Source organism: Uloborus diversus, unplaced genomic scaffold (assembly GCF_026930045.1).
Source record: "Uloborus diversus isolate 005 unplaced genomic scaffold, Udiv.v.3.1 scaffold_14, whole genome shotgun sequence".
NCBI classification, from domain to species: Eukaryota; Metazoa; Arthropoda; class Arachnida; order Araneae; family Uloboridae; genus Uloborus; species Uloborus diversus.
This window is the reverse complement of record NW_026558098.1, coordinates 1,278,476-1,303,246: the sequence shown is the minus strand read 5'-3', so window position 1 is coordinate 1,303,246 and position 24,771 is coordinate 1,278,476. Positions and strand designations below refer to the sequence as shown.

Genomic DNA, 24,771 nt, shown 5'->3' with positions numbered 1-24,771 from the left:
ATGTATTTTCCATAGTTATCTCGAAATTTATTTTTCAAAACCCTCGATATGTCGAAATTTTTTGCACAGAAGCAAGTTTCAATTGTCGTTTTGCTTCGGCAATTTTTGTAATAAAACCAGTTCCAGAGACAATGGCTTAACGTTTTTCATCCCTTTTCTTTGAAATATTGTGAATAGGGGATTGGGGCAAGATAATAAGGGAGTGTTGGCATGAAGGGGATGCCGTGTTTTCCCCAGAATTTAGAATTTTTGTGCATTTCTCTCGAACATGTTGTCCACTTTAAGGAAAGGGGTTCGATTTTTCTTCCGTCGGTTTTCAAGCGAAAACGGAAAATGCATTCCATGTTTTCTTCATTCAGCTTTTTTAACTCCTACAAAATGGCTGCTAAGAACTTTTTGAATGTGTTGTTACTGGTTGAAGATAAAATTAGAATTTTTAAACTTTTAGGTGAAAAAAAAACCAAGTTGAAATTTTTGTACATTTCAGAATCTCATCCTGTGCACTTTCGACAATTAGAAAATTTCAAATCTAGTGAAATATTGAAGACTATTTTGTTGATCGTAATTCGATGTGGTCCAGTAGTACATATATAAATGCATATAGCGTACGTGTGTGTAAATGTGAGAGTTACTACTGTAATTTTTTAAAAACCTTGTTAACTCGAAAACTCGATATCTCAAAAAATTTTTCCGTCCCGAGAAATTCGAGATATCAAGGTTGTACTGTATTTATTCTTTATTACACACTCAGATCATGCAAAATCATAACGTATTTACTTCTTTAGCATCTGCTTCAAACAGATGAACTAAAATAGGGAAAATATTAACGTTTTCAAGTATTTTTTCTAAGAAGAAAACGGCAAAAATTTTTGGAAATTCTGTCCTGTATATAAGTCAACCACCTAACTTTAAACATCATTTTTTGCAATAAATTTCTCGACTTATACGTGAGTATATATGGTATTCTCCATATTTCCCACTGCAAAAGCAAATGTTATCATCAATGATGATTAGGTATACGTTTTGTTTGATTGAAGGATTAATTCTGTATGTGTTCTTCATTGTCAGAAATTCATTCATAATTGCTATATTATCATATTTTTTCGTTTTATCTCGTTTTTATTTGTTTTCCCCGGCTTCTTTTCAGAAATTTCAGCTTGCTGTCTTTCGGTGAAGAAGCGGAAGAAGACGAAGAAGAAATGAATGCAGTCAATGAAGTAATTGTGTTTTCTGTATTTATTCATTCCGCCAGTGTTGAGAGCAATTTTCAAAAATGGAGATTTTTCTTTCCAACCCGTCATTCTAATTTAATTCTGGGAGTTCTCAAAAATGAAAAATTTTACTACACACTGAAGCATTTTTACTTCCTTTTACAAAAAAGAAGTATTGCATTCGCAAAAAAATTTTCACTCAAAAATCGGCCTTCATTTCCATTTTTCTCACCCCCGAATGAATGTTGAGTTTTTTTTTTTTCAACCCGACCACAGGCAGATATATGCCTGGGAACATACAAACACCCGAAATATTTATTTTGACTATCCCTGAGTTAATTACTACAAATTTTCTCGTGACGTCTGTATGTACGTATGTATGTGCGTATGTATCTCGCATAACTCAAAAGCGGTATGTCCTAGAAAGTTGAAATCTGGTACTTAGACTCCTAGTGGGGTCTCGTTGTGCACCTCCCCTTTTGGTTGCATTCGGATGTTCCTAAAGGGGTCTTTTGCCCCCTTTTTGAGGGGAAATCATTGTTAATTTCGATGTAACTCAACTGGTTCTATAATTTATCGAACACTTGGCGATATATCGCCAGTCTTTTGGTCGCCAAGTTTTGTTGTCAACTTGGCGACAAATTTGGCGATTTTTTTTTTTCAATTTGGTATTTTTAATTATTAGCTTTAATTTAATCCGATGCTCGTATAAATTAGAAATTGGGTTTCATACACGAAAATTAGTTTTAATTTTAATGTTTTAGGAGATTTTTAGGATAAAATAAGTTGTTTCTATACATCGAAATTTCTATATATCGAATTTTTTTCCGGCAATTTGCTATTTCGATATATGGAGGTCCGACTGTACTTCTAATATGCATGTATGTATAATATCATTAGCCTCGAGCTTTTTCATTTTCCGTTTCCAGATGTACAGGGGCCAGAGCAAGAGCAGCCACGACCTTGCCAACGACCCCAAGCTGAGCTCCGTGCCCGCGGTGGCACAGGACGACCACTTTTCCGAATCCGCGGCGGACGGCGTGACCTTGGACGCCATCAAGGGCAAACTGGAGAAGGCGGGCTCGGACAAGAGGAATGTCGCCAAGAAGGAAACGGCGCCAACCGAGGAGGAAGATGGCGCCACGAGAGACGATTCGGAGCAAAAAAGGTGAGCGTTGTTTTCAGTGGATGAGCTCGGCAAAAGTGAAATCGATCTTCATCCAGGAATTCCTCAAGGGAGAGGCGAAATTGCGTTTTTTGAACTTCAATTTTGGAAAAATTACGGAGGGTTTCCGAAGCCGCCCTATGGAAGCTTCCACAGGTTTTGTTGAGCAAAGCACACAAAATATGTATGGTACTGTTGATCATCAGCAGTATCATCCACTATCCCCAACAGTATCTTATGGATTTAAATAATCCCGATTATGTAGATTCCCTGACATAATCCGATATCTAAGCTAAAATGCATTTCTGGAACTGCAGTTTTGAAGAAATGAGCACAGGAAAGAGCTTGAGCGTCATTTATTCCACTCACATGACCAAAGGTGGTTCAAACTCGTGATTTTAAGACCTCAAGATTGAAATATTCAGAAACATTTCCGTTCGAGAACTCCCTTAAATTCTTTGCAGATTTCCTGAAAAATACTTCTGGAACTTCAATGTCCAAAAATTTCCGATGGAGCCCTTCGAGGGGCGATCTTGTATCCGTCCATGCATCCCTCTCTTCAGTTGTTTTTTTTGTTCATGAGTGTCTTATTGATATTGTATATTATTTTTGGGCATTAAATGGTTAAAACCAGTGATGTTCCCATCCATTTTTCTGAGGGTATATGCCCAGTAATTCATTGGCACAATATGTGTATGCGATCATATGCATAATATGAAAATTTTTGAAGTTGAGGGTATACGCTGTATGTCTAAAAAATGTATACGGCATATGTTGAGTGCTTATGGGAAAACCCATGGTTAAAACCTTCCAGAAGAAGAATTCACCATAGGTGCAAATTTATTTCCCCAGTGATTTTCATTTAAAACGTATTTGTTTTTATTGAATGTCAAGACTGGGACTCTGCAATTTAGGAAATTTCCTAACATATCTTTGTATATGCTGCGCAGGGTAAGAGTATTTAATAGGGGTATGTTGGCTTTCAGTGACTCATTTACTTCTACCGCATGAGAAAGGGGGGAAAATACAGGCCCCCCCAACTACCGTATTACCCCCCATTATCCGGCATACCGCAAATTTCGGGGGTCACCAGATTTTTAGTAACACTTGACTGGTCCTTTCCGGCATGCCGCAAAAATCGAGGTTGGGGGAAAAAATTAATACTGTGAAAAATATATGTTCAGCTTAAAAATGAATATAAGTTCTATACATATCTTATTAGTAATAAACAGTTTAATTTTGTAAAAATATTTACTAACAATGTCGTTTGTAATTTTAACAACAAAAATATTGTTTAATAACGAATAATTTTAAAAAAATTAAATTAAAACTAAGTAAGCAAGCATGTAAGCAGTAAGTGACCATCCCCTGAACCAGTGCCAAAGAATTTACCGTAGCTCTTCAATAAATAAAAATTAAACTTACCTCTCTAAAAGGAACCTAAAATAATTTAATTAAAAGAAATATGAACAAATCGCAGTAACGATGATTGCTTTTTAATTGATTACTTTATAGGCATATAATTAAATCCATTAATAATGACCTATCGTAAATAACAAGCACATATTATGTGCAATATGCTTTTTTTTTTAAACAAGGTTACCAGCATGCCGGGAAATTCAGATTTTCTGCTGGGAAACCTCACTTTTTTCCGCAGGGTTCGTACGGGTCATGGAAATGCTGGAAAGTCATGGAAAAAAATAAACAAATTTCAGACCTGGAAAAGTCATGGAAAATTGAAATTTTCATTCAAAGTCATGGAAATTTATCTAAAGTCATGGAAAAATGTCCTGGACTAAGAGAAAGTAACAGTAGCTAATAGAGCATTAGAAATCTTGAGTGATTTAACAGTATTGCACATATAAAAGTATTAAAACTGGAAATTTGAACGATCCCAAAAACAAATCTGAATTTTGAAATCTCATTACATCCACTTCTGTAGCAGCCGCTCATCTTTTTTTCCAATGTGATTTTATTGCTTGGATATCACTCATTTCATATTTAGCATTATTTTAAACGCTTCTTATATTTTATATTCTATAGTTAAGAACTTGCAGGTTCTTGATTTTGCCACGCCCACTTAAAAAACGCTACTCGATTGCATCGGAGTTCGTTTCCATCACTCTTAAAAACTTAATTACTAAATTTATCAGTTTATCTCAATTTGTTGAAAGTTTTAGAAAATGAAGATCTTTAGTCAGGTGATATAATACAAAAATAGAGGAATTCTAATACTGTAAAACAGTAGTGCCCAACATACGGCCTGCAAGACTAATCCATGCGACCCACTACTACATTCAATGTCAGGAATCCAACACTATGTTCTGGAATTTCTGAATTTATTAATTTATATGCATTTGAAAATGTGCAAATAAGTAAACAAGTACATTTGAATCAGACGATTTATTCGCTACTGAATGTTTTTAAAAAAATAAATATCTGGTTTAAAAACATAAGTTTACTGAAGAATGTAGGTTTGCTTAAAAAAAAAAGAACCAAAATACTGTCAAATTATGTGGATGATTAAATGCACTGTTGACACATGAATGCAACTTTTGAAGCAAATTTATTGAAACTAAGTAATGACTCATTTAACCTTTCTTGCATTCATTATCATTCTGCCCTTTTACAAAAAATTTTTTAGACATTTAATCATCATTGTATTGCTTTCACTGTATTTTTACTTTACTTAAATTTATATGATAAAGACATAATAATAGTTCAGGTTTTTACGTGTACATTGATATTTTTTCGATCTTGAGTAAGTACTTTGATGAAGTGGTGGCATTCAAATAGAGGTTTAGCTAATGCTCATTGCCAAAAATTGGCAAGTTTGATATGAAATAGTATATTATTCTCTCTATGTAAAAAGGTCATGAAAATTTTTATGCAGTCATGAAAAAGTCTTGGAAAAGTCATGGAATTTTTTCATCCAAATAGAGTATGAACCCTGTTTTTTCCGGCATGCCGGATAATGCAGGGTAATACAGTAGTTACATTTTACCCCCTAGAAGCTCCCTTTTTTTAGTTTCAAATCTCTAAAAGTCCAATTTTTTAAAATGTGGCTCCTTTTTGCCCTTTCTCCCTTAAACTTACATCCTTTTGAAATTTTGCTGCTGCTTTTTTTTTCCATTTGTATCCCCCCCCCCTAAAATAAATATGGTTACCGTGACAACGTAACCATTAAACCCGTGACAATGTATAATTCACACCTACTTAATTTTACACTTTTTAACAGATAATCTGCGGATTATATGCAGGATAATATGGTACAATTCTTTTTTTTTTAATTTCAAGCACGTAGGCACAAAAAAACGGAAAATAAATAAAAAGTTATAAATTATTGTCTTCTGAAAAAAGTGAGCGGGCCCAGGCCCCCTCTGGCCCCTCCCACGAGCTGCCACTAATTTCACATGACCTGACTCAGAAATGAAGGCTAAGTAATTACAGCAAACGGCCGACTACATAAAAAATGCAGGAATTCGCGAATTTTCCCGATACTCGTGAATTAGTGCTCTTTTTTTCTTGAAATTGTGTAACATGGCTGCAGTGCAGAGTTGTATTGATTCAAAACGAAAGCCACAAGTAACAAAAATCGTAACTAGGGAATCGAACTCTTTGCAGAAATCCCAATCACAGAAATGAACATGTTTTGTGCAAAAGTTTAAAAATCAGACATTTTTAAATGTCAGAAAATATTCATTACATTTCATTTTCCTTTTTTTTTTTTTTTGTAAAGTTTATATTCAAAAAAAAAAAAAAAAAACGGCAAAAGGCTCTCGATTTTTTTTTTTTTCCCCCCAGAAACTAGAGGCTTGACTTCTACGTGGGTTTTCAATTTTTTCCGTATTTTCCTTCTAAAGGCCAACTTATACGGGCGATCAACTTATGCGTGAGTACGTATAGTAATTGCTGAATATTTCAGTAATTATTGATGACTTAATTGTAAATATATTTTGGGATTTTAGAGATAAGACTGAGTCATATTCATTAAATACACCGTCAGCTCAGTTATTCCAATCAAGGACTCTGGTTTCCTGCTTTTTAGCACTCATCAGGGCCGGATTTAGGGGAGGGAAGTCGGGGCTACTGCCCTGGGGCCTCCACAACAAAGGGGCCCCCACAATAAAATCTTTGGCATCTAAATGGGCAAAAAATGACAGTGTAGTCATTTCAGCATCCCCTAGTTGTGTTAATATTGTATTTTCAAAGTTTATTTGCTGTTTTTCCATCCCGCGAGCCCAAATGGCAACTCTTAAATCCTTTCTTATTTTTTTGTTCCCAGGGAGGAAGTTCGGAAGCAAATCAAAGATTTGAAAAAGGAACTGAGGAAGAAAAAGCAAAAGGAGGCAGAAGTAGTCGAAGAAGTTCAAGAAAAGGGTCTGTATGCATCTCCATTTTTGCTCTCACTCATTAAAAACACGGTTTCTTACAGTGTTTTTGTTTTACGTAAATAGTTTGCTTTGTTAATTCTCAGTTTAATTTTCAGAATTGTTACGTCTCAACAGGGTTGGCAAAAACCCAGATTTTTTTTTAAAAAGCCCATGGACCCAGAGTTTTTTGTTGTTTTTTAAATAAAACCAAAAAAAAAACAACTAAAGCTGAGTTTTTTTTAAAAGAAATGTGGAGTTTTTTGCCTTTTTTTAGGGAAAATGTGGGGTACTTGTAGCATATTGTAGGGTAAGTATATGGACAAAGCAAAAAAATTGTCTTAGGGTAGAAAAAGCTGGAAAATTCAGCATTTTCTGAAGAAAAGTAAAAAAAAAGATGACAAAACCCAAGAATGGTGAAGTTTCAGATTTTTTAGTTTCCATGATTACCAACAGTTAAGGCAAAGTTACTTCTCGAGTGATAAAATCTATTGTTTGTTTGTAACTACTAAATTTTTTTTTTTTTGCACTTTACTTTATTGTATTTCATTGTAAGAACAAATAAAAAAGAAGTTTAAATTGTAAAAGTATTTAAATTAATTAATTTTTAAAAAAACTTCTCGGAAAATTTTAACTAAAACCCAAAAGTGGGCTAAATAATGGGTTTTTTTAAATAGGTTTTTTCAAAAAAAACCATTGGATCCAATCCAATTGGGTCCAATCCGGCCAACCCTGCATCTCAAAACCTTCTAACGAAGCTTTTTAAACTGCAAAATTTCAGCTGTTCATAAAATTAATTTGTCAGTGAATTCAAATATTTCTGAAAACACTCAAACCTGATTTTGTGTGATAGATAGGGACCACATTAAAAAAAAATCACTTTAAAAAATATTGCCCAAAATTTCAGGAGTAACTATAAATAATAGTTTTCGCTACACTTTTTTTTTTTTCTGCACTTAAAAAGGACTGCATAAAAAGTCTTGGGGAGAAATAACTCAAAACTTTGGGAAATAAGTAGGGATTAAAACAAAGTTATATTTCTTTATAATATATCATCTGTTTCGTAAATATAATTATTTGTAGAAAAATGAGGGAAAACTTTGTCTTTGTTAACCATGACTGATCAGCTTTTTGATTTTTTGACTGCACTTTCTGCCAGTTTCGATAGCTTTTGTGGAACGCAATAGATTGGCAAAATTCTGTAAAATTGATGTATGTTCGTTTTAGAATTATTTTTAGTCAGGGTTCATTGATTTAAATCACCTTGATTTAAATCGTGATTAAAATCATGATTTAAATCAAGTGATTTAAAAAAAAATCATTGATTTAAATTGATTTGAATGAAGTGATTTTTTTAACAAAATCATTAATCAAAATCAGATAGTATAATGCAGGGTAGTTAAATTAAGAGCAATACATTCCAGAAATACAAAATTAATTTATAAAAGTAAAATCAACTGATTTTAATTAATGATTTTGTTAAAAAATCACTTAATTCAAATCAATTTAAATGAAGTGATTTTTTTTAATCACATTTCATTTTCAAAAAAAAAAAAATCAATGTGATTTTTTTTTTAAAAATCACATTGATTTAAATTGATTTGAATTAAGTGATTTTTTTAACAAAATCATCAATTAAAATCAGTTGATTTTACTTTTATAAATTAATTTTGTATTTTGGGAATGTATTGCTCTAAATTTAACTACCCTGCATTATACTATCTTAACTTCCACAGGCAAAGCAACATAGATACCTGTTTGTGTGTGTGTGTAACAGATTTTCACTCTTGCAATATTGCTTTTACTCAAAAATTGCAGTTTAGAACAAAATAAAAAAATTGCGTTTTCTTTTATACACCACTAGTGGTACCCGCACGGCTTTGCCCGTAATAGAAAAATTAAAAAGTCTTTTGGTTCGGTTCCACGTTATGATAATTTCGTAATTTTACTCATCCATTTTATGATATTTTTGTTCTTAAAATTGGAATAGAAAAAGAACAAAATCGAATTTTCGAAAAATCGTTTCGAGGTGCACACCCCCATGCTACAAACTAACTTTGTGCCAAATTTCATTAAAATCGGTCGACCGGTCTAGGCGCATCACAGAGATCCAGACAGACAGAGAGACTTTCAGCTGTATTATTAGTAAAGATGACTACTATAGTTCAGAAAAGTAATTGTTCAACATATTATTTGTACATGATAATGGAAACCTTATCTTTAAGCAAAGCATAAAACAAAGTCGCATCTTATCTAAGCATTATAACATATTTATAAATCCTAAAATACAGTGGCGCACACAGAAATTTTGCAAGGGGAGGGTTCACAGTTAAAAATCCCATTTTCATATCATACTCCAATATGCCGTCAAACATATTGGCTTTATTTTATTGATTCTTGAGAACAAAAACAGTAAAAAATAAATTATTGAATAAATAATTAGCACTAACTAGTCGACCCGTGCGGAACTCCGCACTCTACTTCAAATCGTTTCATAAGGCATTTTGCTCTTTAAAAATTTCAAAGAAAGAATATTATGAAGAAAAACCGGAAAAAGTAAACGGAAAAAAGTAAGCGCACAAGAGATGGCATGTAATTTGAAGATATCAGTAACAAAACCACGTTAAATACAACGTTGTAATAATTTGATCATCGCTCACCTTTTGGTTGTACGTATTTTCAATGCAAATATAAATATCATTAAAAGTGTGGTTGAGTGACACGTGAAAATTCAGTAATTTTGCAAGTGAAAAAACAGGTTGTGGCAAATACAGTCCTGCCCATGTGAGCATCTGACGGAAAAAAAAGAAACATTAAAGAGATATTTATTGGTACGGATTCGAACTGGCGCCATTCTGATTAACAGTACTACGCTCCAACAAACCTAGCAATTGAGCCTTCCTTTTCGAATGCTATTCATTGAAGGAATGCGTAATATTAACACAGCAAAAATGCTTTTTGCCGAAAAAAATATAAGATCATGCGTCTATGTTTTAGCCAGCCTATGTTTTAGCCTATGTCATTAGCCAGCATGATACGATTTAAAATTGTTCATAAAACATGGAATTCGATTAAAGAATGAGGAAGATCTCACGTAGCGTTTGAAACAAACATTCTAGAAAAATAATAAATTCGATTGAAAATATGTGTTTTTATTTTTGAATAGTCAACAATTTCCCATAGCCGGCTTCATTAACCTGTGCGGCTTAAATGCTCGCACTTGTTTTTCTTTTAATCGAACACTTAAAATTCAAAACGAAAACCAGTTGAACTGAGTCCGTTTTTTAAGTGTAATTTTTCGAACGTAGACAAAATGTTTTTTGTTTTTTTTCAGCCAAAAGCAGAGGAGTAGAGAATGATTTCTTACTAATGAAGTTGATAACAATTTTAATGTTTTATATCGTATTCGAATAAATAATTAAAGATTTACTGGGTGAAACTCGTAGTTTTAATTTGGCGTAGTATTTTTTCATTTGTATAAAAGTTCGAACACTGCTATTAGAAAAATCTACATTTCAGCATACAATGAAAATGTTTTTCTGCACAAAAAGGATTCCCTTGAGGTATATCTGATACTTTTTTTATGCTTACATTATGCTTAGTGGTCTGGACGGAGTCAAAGCTTTAAAAAAAAAGGAAGAACACCCCTTCGATTAGCAGTCAACTTATCTGAATGATAACTGTAGCCTGCATAAAGGAGTCGAAACACCAAATAGCATTCCCACTGCATTTATTTTGTTACTTGTGTTATCTGTTGTATGTTATAAGTACATGTAATGCGTAATATTAATGTAAATTTGCTATTATGTCGGACAGCCCGCACTGGCCCGAAGCTCAGACAGTTTATATCCGAACGCTCTACCGAAAAAAAAACCACGGGTTAATTTGAAATTTTTTTTCTTGTGGAGAAGTGTTTTTATTTTTGAAAATTTTTACAATTTGTTGACGCAGGCTGTTTGAACCGTTATAGCTTAGATGGCAGCACGTGTTCATCATTTAACAGCACAGTTAAAATACAAAATAATTTGAACTAAGTTCTTTTTTAAGCGTGGCTTTTCGAATGTAGTAAAAATGTGATACGCTATTTGTTTTTTTTTTTTGCAAAAAGAAGAAAAATATATATATTACCCTTTAAATTGAGGTAGTATTTTTTTTATTTGTACAAAGAGTCAAAAACTCATTAGAATAATCTATATTTCAACATACGATTTATTATATTTTACTGAACAAAAAACAATCCCATTGTAGTCTGAAATCTTAAACTTGATACTTATATTTTTGCTTACATTATGCTTTAATTTTCTTACCGGAACCAAAGCTTTTTTAAAAAAAATACCTTACTATTAATCATCAATTTAGTTCCATGTTGCATTAAGTTTCCATAACAGCAAGGAGCGTTTCCAATTTCATTCATTCTATTCCCTCATATTTGTTATTAATTATTATTAAGTGGTCATGTAATGCGCGATATTTTTCTAATTTTTTGATGCAGATTGTCCGGACGTGGGCCCGAACACTTATTCTCCTGGTTACCAGTCGAACGCTCTGCCGATCAAGCTATGTCAGCTCTGTCGGTAACAGTGCAAGTTAAAGTTATAAATTTAACCGAAAACCTTATTCTGGTTCTTTAAAACAGGTTTTTTTGCCCAAAAAAACAATTTTTAGACCGTGGGTCTATTTTTCGTCAGTACCCTGCACGATAATCTTTAAAATAAGGTGTAAATCAAAGAAATCGATCAAGATTTGAGGAAAATCTCGCGTAGAAACCAAAAACAGGCTACAGAAATAATATATAAGGATTAATAACGGATACTTAAATTACCAGAAAGCAAACGAATTTATGCAATGTATTTACTTTTATCATTGTTCATAAATGAAAACAGATGCCCAAATTCAAGTATAAGAAGCATCAAGTCTGAAGAACAAGAAAAATCTCATTTTTACCTGTAATTGCAAAACTAAAAACATTATTATTACTCTGTTTTCATTTACAGTCGCCCATAGTCTGCCTCTGTAGGTTTACAAAACATCGTAGAATAAAATTTAGTTTTCTAGTTCATTTTTCGATTTTATTTATAACTTCCTCAGTGTATGATGGTGACATTGCTTGAACAAAAACACACTAAACGTTCATTATACATAGTACTATATAAATATGTTTTTAGCCTTCTCAAAGTCGAGAAAGATCTCTCGCTTGTGCAATTCCTTACAAGAAATGTACACATTTTCTAAAAAAATCTTTTAACAAGAGGATTTTTTTCCCTATTATTAGAACTGAAATTCTTGTTTTCTTTGTTTGGAAATATTTTGTGTATAAAGTACATAGAATCATAATCAGTTGAAATAAGAAAAATGCAAGTGCTATGGGAGGGGTCTGGACCCCCTGGACCCCTCCCTTGTGTGCGCCACTGCTAAAATATTATTGAATAGTTAGACAACTTATCTTAATTTTAAAAGTAAGTTGAATGGATTCATACTATCGTATGAAATATATTATGTTTATAAATGTAAAGTAATTAATATCTACAAATATTTGAACAGTTTAAAAAAATCAAAAAATATCTAAAAACCAAAATCTTGATTTAAATAAAAAAAATCCAACTTTTTTGATTTAAAAAAAATTAAAAAAATATTTAAAAACCAAAATCTTGATTTAAATAAAAAAAAATCCAACTTTTTTGATTTAAAAAAAAAAATCAAAAAATATTTAAAAACCAAAATCTCAATTTAAATTAAAAAAATCCGACTTTTTTTTATTTAAAAAAAATCAAAAAGTATTTAAAAACCAAAATCTCGATTTAAATTTAAAAAATCTGACTTTTTTGATTTAAAAGAAAAATAAAAAAATATTTAAAAACCAAAATCTTGATTTAAATTTTAAAAATCAGACTTTTTTGATTTAAAAAAAAATCAAAAATCAGGAACCCTGCTTTTAGTCTAAGTATTTGAATATTTTTCTGAAATTTTCAGAACTCAATTTACAAAGTGCTGTCTACATGGAAAGAGGGGGTCACCTTCTAATCAGTCAAGCGTACACTACGATGCGTTTATTTAATTTTGCTCTTTTTACCTGATTTCTTTTATATTTTTTTTCTTCCGTAGAGCCCCTGGTGGAAGAAAACAGTGTCCTGGCCCAATACCATAAAACGCACAACGAATACAGGAACAAGCTGAAGACCCTCCCACAGAAAGGAACTTCCAATAGGGAAAAGCTCGTGAGTACCTCAGATATTCGGAAGCCCTCGACTTTACATAATTTAAAAATCCTTGCTTTAATTATTTTCAATCATCTGGATTGCATTTGGTCCCAATAGTCCAGTTCACAGGGTTCGTACTCTCCTTCAAAACTCCTCCAATACTCCTTCATTCAGGAAATTTTTTCGAGGGGCCCTTCAAACTCCTTCATTTTGGTTTTAACTCCTTCAAAACTCCTTCTTTTTTTTGTTCAACACTACATAACTTTTCTCTATGACAGTAACTTAAAATACTTTGAATGACAACTTAAGATCGTCACAAGGGCAAAAGTATATGAACGATTTTGATGCAGTAATTTCGTATATTTTTTCAAAAGATGTGATTTGCAAATTTATCATAGAAGCAAGGGTAGAAGTCCTATATATCCTATATTTCCTATATTTTCAAAAAAAGCATCAAAAGTGTCCTATATTTCCTATATTTTTAGCAATTGTCTTATATTTCCTATATTCTCATAGCTTCTTGTGTACATTTTTAGAAAATGACCTTGGAAAAACCTTTAGGTCACTTGATTCACACTTTTTTTCAAAACTTGGCAACAAATAACTCAAGATTGCTTAAAAACAAGATGTTTGTATACATATATATATATATATATATATTTTGGGGGGGAATCTCTAGTATAACTTGTCTGTTTTAATTTTGTTTTAGGTGTCGAGTATTTTTCACAATGTTTAAAATAGTTTTAAGAGAAAGCTTCAATGATCCATATTTTAAAACAAGCTCTCCTAACTATTGATGAAGTACTTTGACACTGAATCGGTACGAACACCAAAATGTGGGGAAGATTCATTCGATATAAATGTACAAAAAAAAAAGCCTATTTGAAATGCTTAAATTTAGGTAACTATGCAGGAAAAAAAAAAGGATGAATGAACTCGCCCTTGTTGCCCCCCCCCCCCGCCCGCCCCCCCCCCCTACTTTTCAGTCCCAATTGCTGCCTCTGACAGTTTAGCTTGAAAAAACAGCTTAGGCAGGGGTGCCCACCTAGGGAGGGGCCATTTTATTTATTTATTTATTATTTATTTATTAAAGTATTGCACACTACAGAAAGAATCCAGTTACAGTGGCAAGTATAACATTTTAAAAAAAAATTAAAACAAACTATACATTTAAAATATTAAAACATAAAGACTCAAAATTGTAAAATGACAAGTGAAAAATATCTAAATAAATGTTAAAAAAATTATAAAATTTAAAAAGACAAAAATTATCAATATAGTTCCGTCTGGTAAAAAAAAAAAAATTAATAGAAGAATGACTCCTAAGAGTCCTACTTGGGACAGCAAGTTGCATCAAATTGAAGATATCTGAACAGTCAATTAAATTATGTAGAATCTTATAGAAAAAAAGAAGACACACAGAAATTCACTGCGTGATTTAAGAGTGGTCATAGCGCAGACTGCTCCATTGAAATTTTTAGGCAGGGCCTGATTACTGCACAGGCCACCTAGGCCTGGGGCCCCAAATTACTTAAAGAACTATGCATAGCAATACAACTATATGAAAAATACATGTGTTTTTGAAATAATAATACAAAATTATGACTTGTTAATTGGAAAAAAAAAATCCTTATAGGGGAGTTTTTATTCATTCGGCCAGAAACGAATTTACTTTGTCACAATTATGAGGGTCCTCAAAGGGGATTCATAATGCACATAAATTATGATATATAAATAGTTCTGTGCAGGGGTGCCCACAGGGGAGGATTATGGCGCAAGTTGGGGCATCAATTTTTTTTTTTGGGGGGGGGGGTAATTTTTTTTCTTTTTCTATTTAAATTTATTTATTGATTTATTTTTGATTCAAGTTATTTATTTTATTCTGTTTATATTTCATTTCATTATTTAGTTTGTATGTGTGTGTGTGTTTTTCAGTCGCGTATCACAGAACTTTTCTAATAAAATAATGATGAAAATAATTATTAAAAATAAATAATAAAAAAAAATGTTAAAAAAATAAATAAATTACCATATTTTTATAAAATAAAAAATAAAAAAAGAGAGCTAGAAAATAAAAAGGGGAGAAGAGGGTTGAGAAAATTGGGGGGGGGGGGGAATTTGCGCCATTGAACGTGGGGGGTGGGCACCCCTGGTTCTGTGATAAACAAAGAAGCCCCCAAAAGTTTTTTCCGACGGGTCCTACATCTGTAAATCACCATTGCAGAATCTTCAGAGGGGGCCTCCAGATTAATGAAGACCTAGGGCCTCAGTTTTAGTTAGTCGGGCCCTGTTTTTAGGGGAGTGTTTTGAAGGGTATTTTTCACTTTTTTTTGGGGGGGGGGTCTTTGCGACATTTAGGGGGAGGTGTGCTCCGTTTCTTAGGGGGGGGGCGGCACCCATCTCTTAGGTACTGCCCAGTTTTTTTTATTATTGTGTAATAATAATATTTGAATTTTTCCTATAGCCTTTATCAGGCAAAAAAGCAATTCAACAGCTTTATATCTGAATAAAGAATTACTACTTTTCCGTTAGCTGGGCACAAGTGAAAATCGCCAAGTTATTGTGCCTAACGCTAAGCGAATACGCCCAAGTTGTAAGAAAATTAGCAGATTTCTATACAGTAGAAGACCGTTATAACGCCGACCCGTATAACGCAATTCTCTATAAACCGCACAACTCTTCAGAAGTAAACAATAAATTTTGAAGTTTAAAAAATCCCTCTGTTTTGCTTTGCAAAAATAAAAACTGTTAGGCAAATTAAATTTTGAAAGTTTTCCATCTTTCCATCTTAATTCAAAGCTTTTTAAATTTAGAATTAGTAATCATAATAAACAGAGAATACCAGATGGCTCTTGAAAATGCAGCTATTATGCAAACCATGAAGCTGGCAGAAGTGCAGGATAATTCACTTTCTTATGATTGTGAAACAATATTTATTTGTGAATAACTAATTGTAATATTTGTCATTGCAGATAATACTCATTCTGAAGTGCTAATATAGAGATATATTCTGAATATTGGTTTCAAAATCTGTGAAATGAGTTATATAACGCAAAAACCTGTATAACACAAAAGCTCTGGTCCCAAGGTGTGCGTTATAACGGTCTTCTACTGTATGGTGATTCGGTTTGTCTTTGTTTTTCTCGACTGATCGTGCTTTTTGATTTCAGACCCTACAGCTGTTGGAAAAATTCAAACAGAAATTGGAAACTGCAAAAGAGCACTTTGAAGAGGACGAAGAGGCGAAATCCGATGACGAGAAAGAAGACGACGGAGCTTGGTGGGTTTTCCAATTGGCGCAGGGAAAAAAAAGTGTCCTGCATGAGCTTTTGACATGCATTTGCAGGGCCCAATACAGGCTGATTTTGCTACCGATTTTCAGCACCTTCACAAAAATCTTGTTTTGAAATCGGTACTTTCACAAAAATCAAGTAAAAAAATCAGTAGCTTCACAAAAACGTCGAAAATGTCACAAAAATTCGAATTTTAAAATAGAAAATTTGTTTCTTTGTTTAAAACAAAATTTGCTCATAAATTAAAATTCTGAGCAGGTTTATATGAACCATCGCTTAAATAGAATTCTTTTTGTGGTATTTTAACTCATTTTTAACTGTTTCTCGCCAAAGTGTATTTATGCAATAGTATCGCAATCTTTCAACATCTGTTTCGGGGAACCGTTTTTCTCATCATTTCCTATATTGTACACAGTACATAGCCCATTAAACTGAAATGACGATGGTATTTTTCATACTTCTTAGGTTTTTAGCTCCCCCCCTCCAAAAAAAACCTGTTAAAAATAATACTAGATGACATTTACACTTTTCGAACTAAAATGTCACTTATTCTACTTCTCTTTTACAAAAATGAGGATGCCTCTAAAATTTCACAAAAACAATGCTGATAAAATTTAAAGAAAAAAAAACTTTCACAAAAATAGAATGATGCAATACTTTTACAAAAATAGGTCGCGAGAAAAAATCCTGGATTGGCCCCTGATTTGTTTTTCTATTTATTATTTATTTATATGAAGTGTAAATGCTGCAAAATCATTCATTTTTATTATTATCTATTTCCTTTTAGCAAAGTTTCCCCCGCTTTAGAAATTTAAAGTTTGGCTTGTGTGTAACACTTTGTGTGTAACACCGTAAGCAAACTGTACACAGTTTCTTGTGAGTTTGTTAAAAAGGGGGGTGAGGGTCCCCGCATGTTTTATCTTTTGGCTTTTTTGGTGTTTATAGAAGAGAAATATTTAAAATCTTTCTAATGTTATCAAAATCTTTGGAGCTAAGTATAACGTAAAGTTGAATAAATACGTTTGTGCTTAAAAAGTAAAATGCAAAATAACAACTTTTAATTGCACAAAATTGCAGATGACTGCCTACACATGTTTCGGGGTTACAAGGAAGCCCTTTTTCAATGAAAAAAGGGTTGAGCTTATGGATGAAAAGACATTTCCTTGTAACCCTAAACACATGTATGCACTAACCTGCAATTTTCAGCAATTAAATGTAGTTATTTCTTATTTTACGAAGTAAAATGTACCGTATATACTCACTTATAAGTCGATCTTGCATATAAGTGCCCCCCCCCCCTCCTTTTTCAGAGAAAAAATCCAAAACCCGCGTATGAGTCAACCCCCATACTTTCCGAAAAAATCACGAAATATTTTCAAAGATATTTCAAAACAAAGAACACATTTATTTACAAACAAAATAGGAACTAAATAAAAAAACATTTTTAAAATCCTTCAAACTCAGATTCCGAGTCGGATGCACAAAAAAGTTCATTAAAGTCCGCTTCCGTCATGCAGACTTAATGCATTTAATCTGTATTGCAGTTAATTAGAAATAACAGATGGCGTGATTGTTGACGATAAATATTTTGATACGTTTTACGATTTTTATTAATTGCTGATTTTATCCTTAATAAAGAAGGATAAAACTTTATTTACAGTAGAAGACCGTTATAACGCACACCTTGGGACCAGAGCTTTTGCGTTATACAGGTTTTTGCGTTATATAGACCATTTCACAAATTTTGAAACTGATATTCAGAATATGTCTCTATATTAGCACTTCAGAATGAGTTTTATCTGCAATGAGCATTAAAGCACCCATATTACAATGAGTCATTCACGAATAAATATGTTTCACAATCAAAATCCTGCATCTTCATGGTTTGCATAACAGCTGCATTTTCAAGAGCCATCTGGTATTTTCTGTTCACTATGAGTACTCATTTTCAATTTAAAAGCGTTTTTTAAACTTCAAAACCTATTGTTTACTTCTGAAAAGTAGTGCGGTTTATAGAGATTTGCGTTATACAGGTCGGCATTATAACGGTCTTCTACTGTATTTATGTAAATTGTTTAGGTTTTTTTAGTTATTTTTGAATAAGTTTACTTTTTCACACAATCAACTTATCAGCAACTATACCTGTAACCGCACATCAGCGTTTCGCATAGTTTCTCAGCACTTGATGATCAGGAAAAAAAATTCGGAAAATTTGACCCGCGTATAAGTCGACTCCCCTTTCTTCAACCTCTTTTTTTCGACAAAATTTCTCGACTTATACGCGAGTATGTACAGTATCTGAAATTAACATCAAAAAAAAAAAAAAAAGTTTTGTAAAATCACGCTGTAAAGATTCTGTAGATAAATGTTAAAGAACAAACCTTTGTCATTTGATGGGTTATTTTACATTTTAGGGCATTTTTTGAAAATTAAATCGTGGATTTTTTTTCTATTTTAATATAACTTTAATTCTTGTTTCATGTCCATTAAAAAGACAAAGTACCGTATGCTACCGCCAAACAAGCAGTTTCTGTGTAACTTTGAACAAACATGACGGCAGGGAACAAAATGTCAAATGATTGCCAAGATTTACGTTGAGCCTAGTGACGTAAAATAGAAAAGTGCCCAATTCTCTATGTGTACTATATTTTTATATGTATTAGAAATTTTCTGAAACTGAAGTCGTTAAAGAAGCTCCTAACATGTATTCATATCAAGCCCCCATTCTTTTGAGCAGTGTTGCCAGATTGGGGAAAATTTCCCCATTTTGGAGAAATCTGGTGCTCTCTGGGGAAATTTTGGGGAAATGGGTTTTGAGGGGAATTCTATGGGGGAAAAATTTTTGTTGGGGAAAACCTGGGGGGAAAAAAACCTCGAGGAAAAAAATTTTTTTTTCTTATTTAGATTTGCTTCAAGAAGTAGTGGGAACATTGTTTGTATCAAACAGCGTTGGTTTAGCTTTGCTCAACTTTATGGAGTTTGCATTATGCGGAATATTATGCTACGGAATTCGCATTAAAATGTTCTGTGTGAGTAACTAGTTGATACGTGAAACAGGTAAAAATAAGTGTGATGAAGAATGTTCTTGGATATATATATATACAAAAATCATAGTTTAAATGTGCATACAGAAGCAGAGTAGTCAATGCGAGTAGAAAACAAAAAAACATTTTGCTATTTCTTATGTTTTGGTCAGGTGCTTGTATTTATAACTAGTGGCACCTTCACGGCTTTGCCCGTAAAAGAAAATTAAAAGGTCTTTTGGTTCCCCTGTATATTTACAAATAATGCATGGTGAATTTCTCGCCAATTGGTTTGCCCACGTTACGGTTCCACGTTGTGATAGCTTGGTAATTTACACGTCCATCTTATGATAATTTTGCTCGGAGAAATGTTCTTAAAATTGGAATAAAAAAGAACAAAATCGAATTAAAAATCGCTTAATGGTGCACAACCCCAAGCTACAAACTCATTCTTTGCCGAATTTCATGAAAATCAGTAGAATGGTCTGGGCTCTATGCGCGTCACAGAGATCCTGACAGAGATACTTTCAGCTTTATTATTAGTACAGATAAAGAAAGATAAAGAAGACCAAAAAAAAAGCAAAAGTGGGAAGAAAAAAAAACAGTTGGGGAATTTTATTAAAAAATTTGGCTATTTGGGGGGGGGGGATTTTCAAGAGACAAAAATATTAGAGGAAGTCGATTCATTTTCTGAAAATATTAGTGGAAAAGTAATTTTTAATTTGGGGAATTCTGGTAGAAAACATCGCTTTTTGGGGGAAAATTGGAAGGGAATTGGGGAAATCTGGATTTGACCATCTGTCAACACTGCTTTTGAGGTATATCAAAAACATTTACTATTTAATAGATGTAAAAAACAGTGGTTTGGGGTCCACATCTTTTTTTTCTTTTTTTGAGTCGCCTCACTTTAATTGTGGTGGTATGTATGTTTGAAAAGAGATGAAATAGTACAAACAATATCCTTTACTGTGCTCTTAATAATGAAATTAACTCTTTCTGGCATCTGTATTTAAACTGGTACCTATTATTAAAAATAGCTACTGCCATGAAATGAAGTTTTTCATCTGTTGTATGAAATATACTATGTTTATAAATGTAAAGTAATTAATATCTACAAATTTTTTGAAGATTAAAAAAAAGTTTTAAATATCTGATTTAAATAAAAAAAATCCGATTTCAATCCAAAAAATCCGACTTTTTTTTAAAAAATTGCGAAAATTTTCAATTTTTTTAAAAATCCCTAAGGCTTTTTTATTTTTGCACTAATTAAAAAAATTTTTTTTTGCTAGACGATCACTATAATCATCTCTAAAAATCTGTGCATTCATTTGCTTATGAGTTTATTAGAAAATTTTCTGTGATTAATTATGTAAAAAATCAAAGTTTTTTTTTTTTTTAAATTTGGCACTAAAAAAGGGTTGGTTTAAAAAAAAGGAACATGAACCTTGTTGTTAAAAGTAGTTTGTATTAATCTTATTCCAAGTGTCTTAAACCTTTAACTTAATTTGAATCTGGCATCTGTATTTAGACTGGTACCTATTATTAAAAATAGCTACTGCCATAAAATGAAGTTTTTCATCTGTTGTATGAAATATACTATGTTTATAAATGTAAAGTAATTAACATCTACAAATTTTTGACGATTGAAAAAAAAGTTTTAAAAATCTGATTTAAATCAAAAAAATCCGATTTAAATCCGAAAAATCCGACTTTTAAAAAAAAAAAAAACTCAAAAAATTGCGAAAATTTTCAATTTTTTTACAATCCCTAAGGCTTTTTTATTTTTGCACTAATTAAAAAATTTTTTTTTGCTAAACGATCACTATAATCATCTCTAAAAATCTGTGCATTCATTTGCCTATGAGTTTATTAGAAAATTTTCTGTGATTAATTATGTAAAAAATCAAAGTTTTTTTTTTTTTAAATTTGGCACTAAAAAAGGGTTGGTTTAAAAAAAGGGAACATGACACTTGTTGTTAAAAGTAGTTTGTATTAATCTTATTCCAAGTGTCTTAAACCTTTAACTTAATTTGAATCTGGCATCTGTTGTATGGAATATACTATGTTCATAAATGTAAAGTAATTAATATCTACAAATTTTTTGAAGATTAAAAAAAAGTTTTAAATATCTGATTTAAATAAAAAAAATCCGATTTCAATCCAAAAAATCCGACTTTTTTTTAAAAAATTGCGAAAATTTTCAATTTTTTTAAAAATCCCTAAGGCTTTTTTATTTTTGCACTAATTAAAAAAATTTTTTTTTGCTAGACGATCACTATAATCATCTCTAAAAATCTGTGCATTCATTTGCTTATGAGTTTATTAGAAAATTTTCTGTGATTAATTATGTAAAAAATCAAAGTTTTTTTTTTTTTTAAATTTGGCACTAAAAAAGGGTTGGTTTAAAAAAAAGGAACATGAACCTTGTTGTTAAAAGTAGTTTGTATTAATCTTATTCCAAGTGTCTTAAACCTTTAACTTAATTTGAATCTGGCATCTGTATTTAGACTGGTACCTATTATTAAAAATAGCTACTGCCATAAAATGAAGTTTTTCATCTGTTGTATGAAATATACTATGTTTATAAATGTAAAGTAATTAACATCTACAAATTTTTGACGATTGAAAAAAAAGTTTTAAAAATCTGATTTAAATCAAAAAAATCCGATTTAAATCCGAAAAATCCGACTTTTAAAAAAAAAAAAAACTCAAAAAATTGCGAAAATTTTCAATTTTTTTACAATCCCTAAGGCTTTTTTATTTTTGCACTAATTAAAAAATTTTTTTTTGCTAAACGATCACTATAATCATCTCTAAAAATCTGTGCATTCATTTGCCTATGAGTTTATTAGAAAATTTTCTGTGATTAATTATGTAAAAAATCAAAGTTTTTTTTTTTTTAAATTTGGCACTAAAAAAGGGTTGGTTTAAAAAAAGGGAACATGACACTTGTTGTTAAAAGTAGTTTGTATTAATCTTATTCCAAGTGTCTTAAACCTTTAACTTAATTTGAATCTGGCATCTGTTGTATGGAATATACTATGTTCATAAATGTAAAGTAATTAATATCTACAAATTTTTTGAAGATTAAAAAAAATTTAAATATCTGATTTAAATCAAAAAAATCCGATTTCAATCCAAAAAATCCGACTTTTTTTTTAAAAAACTCAAAAAATTGCGAAAATTTTAAATTTTTCAAAAATCCCTAGGGCTTTTTTTATTTTTGCACTAATTAAAAAAACGCTTTTTGCTAAACCATCACTAAAATCATCTCTAAAAATCTGTGCATTCATCTGCTTATGAGTTTATTAGAAAATTTTCTGTGATTACTTATGTAAAAAATCAAAGTTTTTTTTTTTTTTTAAATTTGGCACTAAAAAAGGGTTGGTTTAAAAAAAGGGAACATGACACTTGTTGTTAAAAGTAGTTTGTATTAATCTTATTCCAAGTGTCTTAAACCTTTAACTTAATTTGAATCTGGCATCTGTTGTATGGAATATACTATGTTCATAAATGTAAAGTAATTAATATCTACAAATTTTTTGAAGATTAAAAAAAAATTTAAATATCTGATTTAAATCAAAAAAATCCGATTTCAATCCAAAAAATCCGACTTTTTTTTTAAAAAACTCAAAAAATTGCGAAAATTTTAAATTTTTCAAAAATCCCTAGGGCTTTTTTATTTTTGCACTAATTAAAAAAACGTTTTTTGCTAAACCATCACTATAATCATCTCTAAAAATCTGTGCATTCATTTGCTTATGAGTTTATTAGAAAATTTTCTGTGATTACTTATGTAAAAAATCAAAGTTTTTTTTTTTTTTTTAAATTTGGCACTAAAAAAGGGTTGGTTTAAAAAAAGGGAACATGACACTTGTTGTTAAAAGTAGTTTGTATTAATCTTATTCCAAGTGTCTTAAACCTTTAACTTAATTTGAATCTGGCATCTGTTGTATGGAATATACTATGTTCATAAATGTAAAGTAATTAATATCTACAAATTTTTTGAAGATTAAAAAAAATTTTAATATCTGATTTAAATCAAAAAAATCCGATTTCAATCCAAAAAATCCGACTTTTTTTTAAAAAAAACTCAAAAAATTGCGAAAATTTTAAATTTTTTAAAAATCCCTAGGGCTTTTTTATTTTTGCACTAATTAAAAAAACGTTTTTTGCTAAACCATCACTATAATCATCTCTAAAAATCTGTGCATTCATCTGCTTATGAGTTTATTAGAAAATTTTCTGTGATTAATTATGTAAAAAATGAAAGGTTTTTTTTTTTTTTTTTTTTTTTTTTTTTTTTTTTTTTTTTTTTAAATTTGGCACTAAAAAAGGGTTGGTTTAAAAAAAGGGAACATGACACTTGTTGTTAAAAGTAGTTTGTATTAATCTTATTCCAAGTGTCTTAAACCTTTAACTTAATTTGAATCTGGCATCTGTTGTATGGAATATACTATGTTCATAAATGTAAAGTAATTAATATCTACAAATTTTTTGAAGATTAAAAAAAAATTTAAATATCTGATTTAAATCAAAAAAATCCGATTTCAATCCAAAAAATCCGACTTTTTTTTAAAAAAACTCAAAAAATTGCGAAAATTTTAAATTTTTTAAAAATCCCTAGGGCTTTTTTATTTTTGCACTAATTAAAAAAACGTTTTTTGCTAAACCATCACTAAAATCATCTCTAAAAATCTGTGCATTCATTTGCTTATGAGTTTATTAGAAAATTTTCTGTGATTACTTATGTAAAAAATCAAAGTTTTTTTTTTTTTTAATTTAGCACTAAAAAAGGGTTGGTTTAAAAAAAGGGACCATACACTTGTTGTTAAAAGTAGTTTGTATTAATCTTATTCCAAGTGTCTTAAACCTTTAACTTAATTTGAATCTGGCATCTGTTGTATGGAATATACTATGTTCATAAATGTAAAGTAATTAATATCTACAAATTTTTGAAGATTAAAAAAAAGTTTTAAGTATCTGATTTAAATCAAAAAAATCCAATTTAAATCCAAAAAATCCAACTTTTTTGATTTTTTTTTAAATAAAAAAAATCACGAATCCAGGTTTAAGTCTTCTCTCTCTGATAGGCTGGCGCATTGCTTCCGAGCAGAGGAGCAGAAGGTGGTGCTGGCCAAAGACGCCAACCTCCCCACTTCCGAGAGATACGACCTCGACGACCCCAGGAACCCCATGGTGCAGCGCAGGAGGCACGAAAAGAAGCCCAAGACACAGCACAGGGAGTAGACTGTGTACGCACTCATCTGTAAATAAAATTTTTATTTTTAATTCAACGTCCTTTCCTTGTGGTTATTTATTTACTAGAAAATCACCCGTCAGGGTTGAGTCCCCTATATATACGAGCCGACGCATCAGCTTAATGTTATAAAAATTCAAAGTAACTTATCTGTTTCAAATCAGAGTATAAACCTTTCTATAAAAATCCTTTATTTAACATGAACACCACTTGCTTCTTGCAAGATAAAAGGCAACTGAGTACATGGTGAAA

At 31.2% G+C, this 24,771-nt stretch overlaps 1 protein-coding gene across 1 annotated transcript in view; it reads left to right on the top strand.

The window, feature by feature from the left end:
* Positions 1–24,516, top strand: part of LOC129232825 (spliceosome-associated protein CWC27 homolog) — a 45,156-nt gene extending 20,640 nt beyond the window's left edge. The window contains exons 6-11 of the mRNA XM_054866924.1: positions 1,148–1,217; positions 2,141–2,379; positions 6,662–6,825; positions 12,849–12,961; positions 16,114–16,223; positions 24,353–24,516. Coding sequence (XP_054722899.1) covers positions 1,148–1,217; positions 2,141–2,379; positions 6,662–6,825; positions 12,849–12,961; positions 16,114–16,223; positions 24,353–24,509 — 853 coding nt within the window. The 3' untranslated portion in view covers positions 24,510–24,516. The remainder of the gene's footprint in view (positions 1–1,147; positions 1,218–2,140; positions 2,380–6,661; positions 6,826–12,848; positions 12,962–16,113; positions 16,224–24,352) is intronic.
* Positions 24,517–24,771: the final 255 nt, after the last annotated feature.